Source organism: Mesitornis unicolor, unplaced genomic scaffold (genome assembly GCF_000695765.1).
Source record: "Mesitornis unicolor isolate BGI_N332 unplaced genomic scaffold, ASM69576v1 scaffold36404, whole genome shotgun sequence".
Taxonomy (NCBI): Eukaryota; Metazoa; Chordata; class Aves; order Mesitornithiformes; family Mesitornithidae; genus Mesitornis; species Mesitornis unicolor.
Window position 1 is genome coordinate 23,619 of NW_010181449.1, and position 10,889 is coordinate 34,507.

Here is a 10,889-nt window from a genome sequence, read left to right on the forward strand (position 1 = left end):
TGGCTGTGAAAAGCTAACAGCGTGGTTTTAGTGTTTCTGATGTCGCTTGACTCATAGCTTTTACATTTTAAAAATGTAGGTGGCAGAATGACAACGAACTTGAGCCTTGTGACATCTAAAGAGTCACAAGCGTGGTGAACGGTGTGACGTGCAACGTGGGCCAGATGTGATGTGGTTGCTGAAGCAGAGGAACTGCTCCTATCCATTCTGATCCTGTCTGCCTACCAGCCGATAGCAGCATTTTGCACCTTGGTTTGATTGCCTTTAGCTGAAATACTGAATGTTACACAGCTTGTTGCTATGGTTTTTCCAGATCCACTCTGTGTCTTTGTGTAGTCTGTTTTCTAAGAAATACATGGTCTTTGGCCTGAACAAAGTACTTTGCCATAAGGTAACAACAAGTGAAGGGGACTGGAAAATGCATAGGTTGAATTCCATTCATTATATTGTCTCACTTTTCTTGTTCAGCAGTGGGTGCATTTGTTTAATCTGCTCTCTCCTCTTCTTCTTTCTTGGGAACAAGTAATAGCTTTCTTTGAATTTACTTCCTGTACAACTGAGTAGCCTTGGGTCTATAGGTTGGAAAATGTGGGTATTAAAAAAAAACAAAAAGAGCCGCTTCAATTTGAATACACATCTCGGTCCTATGTTTAATGCCTGATCTCAAATTTCTGGTGCAGATATTGCTTTTAGTTCAGAATTATTTTTTCTATACGATAAGTAATAACTTTTTAGTACACCTGTTTGTTATGACAGCCTAAAACAAAAGCAGAAGATGGAAAAGCCTAAAAAGTTGAATTGAAAATTCAGTTCCAAGTCTGAGAAGACAAATAATGAGCATTTACTTATTCTAATGCTTGTCTTGGATCTCTCATGAAATATTCAGATGTCAAGTCAGTATCATTTGTCCACTGTGGCTTTACTAAGTGCAGGAAATTTCAAAATCATTAGTTAATTTCATTAGTACAGAGTGGGGATTTACTCAAAAGTTTTAAATGAATGTTCCAGCCTGTTGTAATACTCAGTACTTTAACTTCTATACTGGATAATGCAGAGATTCAGCAAGAGACTTGTACATTGTGGTAGCACTATAAAGAAAGGCCTTCCCCCAGCAAGTGGTCCAAAAATACATCTTTGGTCTGTTTGCTTTGTTGTTAAATGCACAGCATCTTGTAGCAACAGTGTTTTTTATTCCGTACTGTGTCATGACATGGAATACTCTAGAACTGTGGTACACCTTAATGCAATATTACAAGTATTTTAAATCAGACCATAAGGTTATTTGAATAACCTGAGAAAACCCACATTTTGTATCTTACTTATTAAAAAAACCCCAAAGTGACCACTGCCAGAATGTAAAACGACAGTATAAAGTTAGCGTATGCAAGCACTTCCAGGTACAATGTAATTGTCACTCGACACTACTGATAGTTATTTCCAAATGGTACTTAAAATTTTGTTTTGTTTAAAAACCTGCAGGAGCAGCAAGTGCAAAATAGAATGCGGAAAGCAAGAACAGATCATAAGAGATTCAAACTCCTAGGACTCACCCAAGCTTTCAAATGCAGGAGTATCTGGACTCGCAGGTAGCACTGAATAACAGATTCAGCGTCTTCACATGTGCCTGCCCGTTCAGGCTCTGATCCCCTGAAGGGCTGGGTGAAACATGGGAAACATGGGAGTGCTCTGTGGAAACCAGTGCAGCTGCACTGGGGTAGAGATGAGTCAGTGGACCCATATGAGCGCCAGCCTCGCCTGTTCAAAACTAAGCGGGTAATGTGAGAGGACGGGGAGTGTTACGTGTCAGCAGCTGCTGATCTCACTTCACAGTGGCTTTAAAAAGTAGTTTTTCAGAATCAGACACTGTACTGGAAGAATTGCTTTAAACAGTTTTCCTCAAGCATAGGTAAGGAAGATATTAAAATCTTTATTAAAAAGAGACATTTAAAAAATCCTCAGGTATGTGTGATAGTTATTATGAGGACAACTATTTCTAAAACAGTAATAATGTTCCTTTAAATTTCTAAACAAAAAGGATTCTTTTAAAAATGCTACAGGACTTAAATATCTCTAATAAAAAACTCAAAACAGTATAAAACAGTGTTATTCCGAAACCTTTTCTGTCCCTAGATATCAAAGTACTTAATTTAATTTGCGTTGTTTCTACCAGGAGTATCCTGGGGGCAAGAGTTCATTAGGAAAAACGGTCTTCTCTTTTCCTTCCTTAGAGCCATTTTAGATTTTAGTTGCAATCAAAGTGGCTTCCTTACTGGGAGGCATTCACTTTGGCAGACTTCAGTCTGTCCTAGCTGTGGTAGGTGATGCTTCTCCAGGTGGCCATGCACGACCAAAGCCTGAAAGGAGAAACGCAAACACAACCCAGTGTTTGTACCAAGAACACAGCCTAAACATTCTAAAAGTCAATTGTACTTGCATTGTAACAAGTCTCCATACCAGATCTTCATCAGTGAAGATCTTGTCTGATTACCTACTGACTGCTTACCAGATTGCCAGTCGAATCAGAACACTACAACCCCTAGAAACTAAACACGGGCTTTTTCCCATTTAGCAGTTACAATACGGGGTGGGTATAGTCATCCCTGATAATCCCTGCAGAGGCTTCTGGCTTGTCTGTTGTTGTTTGGTTTATTTTTATTTTTTTCCTCAGTATAACGATTGTGTATCTTGGAATAACAGAAATATCTAGCATTTTCCAAAGAAAGGAAACCAAATACGAAGCAGTCTGTCATGTGAACCAAACAGCAAATAGGATTATGAAGTATTTTCAGACCATAAATGGAGATCACTGGCATGTGATATGCAAAGAGAATTGCTGTTTTTATCTGTGGTTGATAGGAAATGCTGCAGCTAATCTTAGGAAAGAAAGAGAAGAAAAAGGGTTCAAGCTATTACAGAGACTTGCAGTAGACAGATAAGCTTTGAAAATTCAGCAGCCTGAATGGTCTGTTTAAATGCAAAACCACTTGTTTCTATGGCAGCATATTAGGATCTTATTTCCTTTTATCAGTGGAGGTCTGCAACAGGATGGAGTTGGAAATAATTCCTCTACCAGAATACTAATCTTTTAGAAATCTGATGAGCTTTGTCGGTTTTTCATCAGCACAGCTTCTAATTCTGTTGTTTGCAAGCACGGACATGTTTTTCTTTTAATTTCCACAGTGCTATATGCAGTGGAAAGAAGAGTTACTCTGCTCTGTAAGTTACCCTGCCAATAAGATCAGAGTTTTCAGTGTGTTGTACTACCAGGGAAAAAGCAGAGATTCCTGGGTAATGAACCCAAGAATTTTATGACTGCTAAATTCTGTTTACAGAGATCACTTAAAACACTTCTTGCAGAACATCTGCATACTGCCTTTCATTTAATGAAAGTGTAAAATAACTGATGTCAGTGAATGGATTGGTTTAGTTAACGGAAAGGTTAAAGATAAATAATTAACAGTGTAACTGGCTGTTCCAGAACAGGGCTACAAAGCTGATGGCTGTAAAAGCACATTAAAAATTTCTGTCACTGAACAGTCTGCAGGTCAGCGGGGGGGCAACCAAAGAAATGCATCCATAAGCATCAGACTTTTAACTCTAGATTTTAGCAAACTGTATGAAAGAAACCTCAGGCTCTCACAGATTGCCACACTGGACCTTGTTGTGCTGCAACACTGTCTTGCTGTTTCCAGCAGGCAGTGGGACCTTGCTCCCACCGAGTGTTCAGAGAGGTCAGCAGTGAGTGAACTCCAGGGTCATATCCAGAAGGACAATCAAGGGAAAGTTTTTCTACCAGCTTAGCAGTTTGTGTGAATGACAGAAGAAATGTGAATGTGTGCATCACTCTGGTGATGTTTAGTGCATCTCTGACAGATGGGCAGGTTAACATGAGGCCAGCAAAGAGGCTGCAGCCAGGAGGTTCTGTGTCCGTTATCAGCATGGACCCGAGTATGAGCAGCAGTAGTCGTGTTAGTCTCGAGGTCCACTCAGACTAACTTATTGTGCTCCCAGATAAATGAATTTTCATTCTTAAGATGTGGTCAGGTATTTCCGTAATGCACTGCAGTGCATTCAGTGGCTGGGTAAAAAAGTTGCAGTGAATAAATGCAGTGCTGAAATTATACTGCCTGCCCCAGTGATTATTAATTCCTGACGTTCAGTGTACACCACACTGGACTCTGCCTAATAGCTCTAAGTCTTCATGACAGTCGGGCTCTTGACAGATGGAACCAAGGACATTGCATCTATGTAGTTGCCTTAACAACCAAATTTGTAATCACCTCAAAGAATGAAATCAGGTTTGTGTGGCATGACCTATTTTATGTAATACCATCTTGATGGGCATTAATTATGTTCTCATCCATTAATTCTTTATTGCTCAAATCCTGTATCAACTTTCTGTTATTTTAGCTAAATTATCAGGGGAAGATGTCAGGCTCGCTAGTTGAGAATTACCTGGGTCAACATTCTCTCTGTAAATACTGCTATAACGTTCGCACTTTTCTTAATGTTTTGAAATTTCCGCAGTATTTGATGACTTGATGAAATTAGCATTTGCTAGCTAATGATGTTGATTTCAAGACACTCCTCATATGATTTGATAATGTGGTGTTGTGAACGTGTAAGTTGTTCAGCCACTACATTTTCAAATGCACTTACTGAAGACTTTGCACCTACTCAGCATCAACAGCTTGTCTTCACCTAGTAACGGCCCTTGACATTACTGTTGGCCTCTGTCCTGACTGAAGTTTATTTCGTAGTCTCCAGCTTCCCATGCAAGTTTTCTACGTTTTCTCTCTTCTAAAAATGATTCTTTGCTTTCTCTTTTTTTCATGGCCATAGTTTTTTATTGCTGCATTCTCTTTTTCATCTTTACGACGATAGACTTTCAAACATTGTTATAATGTTTTCTTTTGCTATTGATGTTTGCATCCCTAAATCCTCTTAAAGCAAATTCTTAATCCTTTTTTACCCTAATCTGAATTCCACACCCCCAATTACACCAGTTTTTCTGAAATGGGAGAAATTAGCACTTTGAAGCAGCAAAGGATATGTGCCTTCATACCTTGATCTATCTTCTGCCTATGTTCTCATAGGGTATGTTGAGGACATTTTAAACCTGGATGTGGGGACCAATGTATACAAGTGTAGCTCCAGTTGCCTAAAGCTGTGCTTGTAAATCACTGTGAAATCTTTAAAGAAAAGAATCAGCTTTGTCTTCTCCAGGATCTGGTTTTATGAATCGTTTCCTTTTCCTTTCAGGATTGTTGTCTCCTTTGAAATACTCCTAAGATATTCCAAAAACAGACTTTCTTTTCTGTGGTTAAAGTTTTAAATAACCAAACTCGTACATACATATGTAGTGTGTACGTGTGTGTATATATACAGTGTGTGCGTATATGTACATACACACATTATCTATGTGTATACTTGTCTAGCCTGTATGTTTAACTGCATTTAAAATATGTTAAAAAAAGTTAAATAGTGTATTTGAGTAGCAGCAAAAGAAGTGTTACATTTCTGTTGCTAAGTGTAGATGGACAGATGTTACTGAGAGTACAATTAATGCTCTGCTCACATCCTTAAGCCACACAGTTATATTTAATTAATGAGAAGTTATGTGGTAGAAATTAATCCATAATTAAAGTCTCCATGAAAACAGAAGGCATTTGGCTAGTCTTAACAGAACAAGAACTCCATGTTATTAAAAAAAACAACCCTTGGACAATTAGCCCAGGACTCAAAACTGCATGCGGCAGTCCGAAACCACTGGAAAAGGAGACAGCAGTGTTCAGGAACTGGCTCACCACCAGTCGGGACTGACCGGCTCACTCCTCTGACAGCCCAAAGTGACCATGTTCACCAGCTCAAACTCGGCTTTACCATACTTCTTATGGCCCTGGAAATCCATGTGGTTGACCAGCATAAGATATCCATCAGATCAAAGTTCACATGGCAGTTAGGCGATTCACAGAAAGGGTAAGTGTGAGCAGAGCTGCCGTCAACAAGCACAGTGGAAGGGCAGCTGGATGCTGATGAAGCAGTAGAGGACAGTGGCTTTGTGCTGAATCAGTGCGAGATACACATGTTGATCGACCCTTTCTTTCTTTCGCTCCTCCCAGGTGTTCCACAAAGCCCTGAACTGAGTGTTTTTCCCTCATCTGTGGACATTTCAGTTTCACTGGTGTTGGTGCAATATTCTACTTGCCATTTTTCTGCAAGGAGGGGTTTCTCAAAAGCTTTTCCGCTATCAGTATTTCAGAGTGAATTGCTTGTTACTTCAGTATTTGCTCAGTAGGTTCAAGGCCAGATGATTTCTCGGTGTGTTCTGTTTGAGTAGGTAAGTCAGGCTATACCTAACCACACTGTAGAGCAATTGCTGTGATTTGAGATTTGTTACTTTGTGTGTAGCACTGCATCTCTCAGTTGTGCCTGCCTGGTAAGGAGCAAATTGAGTGAACCAGACGTCCACAAAACACAGGTGTAGAATTAGCCATATGTGAATCCGGATGACTCCATTTCCATGCTAGCCTTTCTGTCATGATGTTGGTGTCCTATGTAGCAATTAAATTCATCAATAATAACTTTTTTAAAGCAGTGGTTAGTTTAAAAGCCTGAGAAGAGAATGACTGTTAAAATAATTAGATTTCCAGCTCCAGTTTCCAGGTTAGGATATTATGGACACGTTTGTTCCTATCACATTTGCTTTGTGGTTCAGTATGAATTTTCAATAGATGACTTTGCGATAAGAAAGCAGCAATTCAGATGCAATTATATAAACAGTAAGATCAGCCTGGAATTAGCCTGGAGAGTATAAAGCACACACAGAGCTTGTGCTGGGTCACTGCCTCTCCCCGCTCAAGGCAGAATCAGGTTCCTGTAATAGGGAAGAATTCAGCTGACAAGAGGTTGGTCTTTCCAGACGTGCATTGTTGCAGCTACAGGGTAAACCAGACTGTGCAATGAATGGCTTTTGCTATGGGAATGGACAGCTGGAAGAGACTGGAGGGTGATGTCCACATGGGTAGACACTGCCATGTAAAGTTTGTACTTTAGAGGCTGTAGCATAGACCCTGGCATGTTACGAGAGCTAATGAAAGCTTTGTTCTCGGGATCCCCCAGCAGGTCTGAGAAATGAGGTCAGCTCAACAGGCAGATATAAAGTGTGGATTCATTGATCTGAACTCTTTGCTGATGTTCTTTATTGTAATTTTCTTGAATCTATTATTTAATTCTTGGCAGTGTTCCCATTCATAGTGCCTCCCAGCCAGCTGGAAAGTAAAAAAATAGTGGTCTGCCTGATATACACAGCTGTTTCTTTTTCTGTCTTGAACATTTTGTAAGATGCTTTCTTTAGAAAATTATTTTTAAACCAGTGAGATTATTTTAGCATCTCTGGTTAATTCTAGAGCTTAAGTTCTATCACTTATGTCACAGTTTCAAATCCTTTAGCTCCTGTTATTTTTCTGTGTCAGCATTTTATCACTCAGTGACAAGTTCCATGTGATAGGCTTTAGTGGGGAAAAGGGAATGTTATAGGTTGTTAATGGCCTGTTTAACCTTCTGTTCTGTTTAGTGGTTAGTGCTATTTCAACTGGAGGTCTGAGATTGGAAAGAATTTGTCGGGCTGTAGCTAAAAATTTAAGACTGCTTCTAGTCTGTGACTGTCATAACTGTTCTTGTCAAATTCTGAGAAAAGGGCTGGAAGTTACATCTAATTTTAATTAGGGTTTGCTTTGTTTGTTTTCCCCCCATCTAGCATGAGTCCCTTCTTTGTGATGTCTCTCCTCTTTGGCCTGACTTTCGGTCGAACTGCATCACTTTGTGCTCCTTCTGAGTACATAATCCATGTGGAGAAAAGGGAATGTGCCTACTGCCTGGCTATCAACACTACCATCTGCGCTGGATTTTGCATGACTCGGGTACAAGGCATTACTCTTTTTTAGGCCGTTGCTTCTATAACGACCATCATGGCAAAAGAAGTGCCTATTTTTACTGGAAAACTGTGTGTAAATGATCCAGTTCTAAGTGTTTGTCATAGACAGGAAAATCACACTATCATGTTTTCAAGTTGGCTTTTTATGAAGGTATGAATAAGAAATGCCAAGGCTCTGTAACCATGGAGTTCATAATATCAGTGGCGCAGCAGAGAACTGACCGCTGCTGTCAGCACTGAGCCTCTGTAGTCAGTCTGCGGGGTCAGGATGGAAGAGGCGAGCAGCAGATTGTGTTCAGTCACTCTTATTTGATATAAATGACTTGGGTAACTTCTGCTCCCGCTACTGTTAGGACAACCAGCCATGGAGAGTATCTCCACGTGTGCAGGCATGCCAAACACTGTGCTTGGGCTTCACTGTTCAACACAGCATCTTAAGTTCCACCCTGGTCAGCAGGTAGCCAGATTACAAAGCGCTGTTAGCACTCGGAGCCAAGCAGAGTTGTTAAAACCATGAAAGCAAGGTGAACTCTGGGGGTAGAGAGCCCCAGTCACCTGCAGATTCAGAATTACAGATCTGAACGAGAAATACACTGAAAATATCAGAGCCAGGCTAAGCGTAAAGAGGCTTGCTTTCTCCGTGTTTGAAAAAACATCAAAGGAGGTCTTCTGGCACTCATACATGCTTCAGTGAAACAATGCATTTCCTTTCTCTTTGTAGGACAGCAATGGCAAGAAGCTGCTACTCAAAAGTGCTCTGTCCCAGAATGTGTGCACATACAAAGAGATGTTGTATCAAACGGCACTGATTCCAGGCTGTCCTCATCACACCATCCCTTATTATTCCTACCCTGTGGCGGTGAGCTGCAAGTGTGGTAAATGTAACACTGACTACAGTGACTGCGTTCATGAGAAGGTCAGGACAAACTACTGCACTAAACCGCAGAAGCTCTGTAACATGTAAGCTTCCAACAGAATGTGGTTGAAATGTACCTCTGCTCACAACTGAACATAAATAAAAGTGTATTTCATAACAGATTTGCAAATTGGTGTGCATAAAAGTTTTATTCTAAAGATACATCGCTAGTTACTTCACTTAACTGGATACTGTGAGATGCACAAAAGCAGAATTGTAGCTTCCAAGAAATTAGATACTCCACTACTTCACTTGAAATAGTAAATAAATGAACCAGAATTCACAGGGTACAAATATGAGATGTAATTTTCTTAGAAAAATCTTACTTTCAATTTTGCAGTTTTCGTGAATGTTTCTGGTGAGTGTCAGGAGGAAGGAGCCAGCCTCTGCTCTGGGATGTCCAGTGACAGGACAAGGGGCAATGGGTGCAGCTGGAGCACAGGAGGTTCATGTGAACATGAGGACAAACTTTTTCACTGTGAGGCTGACAGGCTGCTCAGAGAGGTTGTGGAGTCTCCTTCTCTGCAGACATTCAAAATCCACCTGGCCGTGTTCCTGTGTGACTGCTCTGGTGATCCTGCTCTGACAGGGGTTGGACTGGATGAGCTTTCAAGGTCCCTTCCAACTCCTAATACTCTGTGATTCTGGAATCTGATACTCTGTTCCAAACACCTTCATTTTATTTAAACTGCAGCAAAGCCTCCGTGAGAGACTGAGGGAATCTGCTAGGTGGCCCTCCTTGAGCAGAGGCTGGACCAGACGATGGCCAGAAGCTCCTTCCAACCTCAGCCCTTCTGTGAGAATGGCAAAAGCTTGGCCCAGGGCGACTGCAATAAGCTGACAGCCCTCGCTTGCTTGTCACAGACTGCACACAAGGTATGAACAGTGATTGTCATGTGTATTTTTGGTGATAAAGAAATGCCTTTGTTGGCAAGGTTTGAAAATTTAAATTCTCCAAAACCGCCATTTAAAATTACTGGAAAATCCAGAGGATTTTGCAGGAACAGTAGGAGTCCTACTTCTGTAAGATGAGTCCCTTTCACCCATGGTTTAAACAGTCCAGTCAGAGCTAGATCTGTACAAGACTGCTTCTACAACTCTTGGACCAAGAGAGGTTTGTTTCAATTACATTACTTTCTCAATTCTAGCAGTGGGAAAGTCTGGTGTTCCCCAGCTCCCAGCACGACTGTAAAAACCTTGTAGTGACAGCATGCAGAAGAGCTTTGGACTCCCAAGCTCTCAGCAAATACCTGCAACGTGAATTGCTGCTCTCTAATTCATGAAGAGCATAGAGAGGGATAGGGAAAAAATTGAGAAGCAGGTGTTTACCTAACAAAGCAGTAATTATGTTATCTAGTAAATAGCAAAGAAACAAAATCTTCAGCTTCAAGATCAGACATTGCCTTCTCAAGGTGTCCGAGCCTTTAAAAAGGGGATTTAGTACAGGGAAATGTAAGTTTGTTTACTGTTAAGCAGCACTTGTACTAAGCAAAATAAAAAAGGGAACTAGGCCTACTTACATAATATTAGAAGTTGGAAGTTTAAATAAAATGAAGGTGTTTGGAAGAGAGTATCAGATTCCAGAATCACAGAGTATCAGGAGTTGGAAGGAACCTGGAAAGCTGATCCAGTCCAACCCCCCCAGAGCAGGATCACCAGAGCAGTCACAGGAACACGGCCAGGGCTTTGGGTGTCTCCAGAGAAGGAGACTCCACAACCTCTCTGGGCAGCCTGGGCCATGCTCTGTCACCCTCACAGTAAAAAAGTTCCTCCTTATGTTCAGGTTGAACCTCCTAGCAGCACTGCAAAGTTACTATAATACTTCTGTAGGGCTGGGACAGACAGATTTGTCTTCAGTATGACCATATACATCCAAAAATCCTGAGCCCACTTTCACAGTTAACACCTATGAAAAATCATGGAGTAGAAAGTAACTAACGTGCTGTTAAATAGTCATTCGCATGCGCTCGGAGCACTTTGTCCCTTTGGCCTCACAGTTTTGTGTTCAGCTTCCAGACCCTCTGGTGCAAAGACAGC

At 40.9% G+C, this 10,889-nt stretch overlaps 1 protein-coding gene across 1 annotated transcript; it reads left to right on the forward strand.

Annotated features, from left to right (window-relative positions):
• Positions 1-6,819: 6,819 nt before the first annotated feature.
• TSHB (thyroid stimulating hormone, beta) lies at positions 6,820-8,982 on the forward strand. Its single transcript, XM_010183440.1, has 3 exons — positions 6,820-6,908; positions 7,760-7,922; positions 8,658-8,982. The coding sequence occupies exons 2-3, from the start codon at positions 7,761-7,763 to the stop codon at positions 8,898-8,900; spliced, it is 405 nt and encodes a 134-aa protein (XP_010181742.1). The 5' UTR covers positions 6,820-6,908; position 7,760; the 3' UTR covers positions 8,901-8,982.
• The last annotated feature ends 1,907 nt before the right edge of the window (positions 8,983-10,889 follow it).

Coding starts and splice junctions, on each gene's coding strand:
- TSHB (XM_010183440.1), top strand. CDS start 7,761: ATGAGTCCCTTCTTTGTGATGTCTCTCCTCTTTGGCCTGACTTTCGGT. Junction 7,923..8,657: donor CTGGATTTTGCATGACTCGG/GTACAAGGCATT, acceptor TTCTCTTTGTAG/GACAGCAATGGCAAGAAGCT.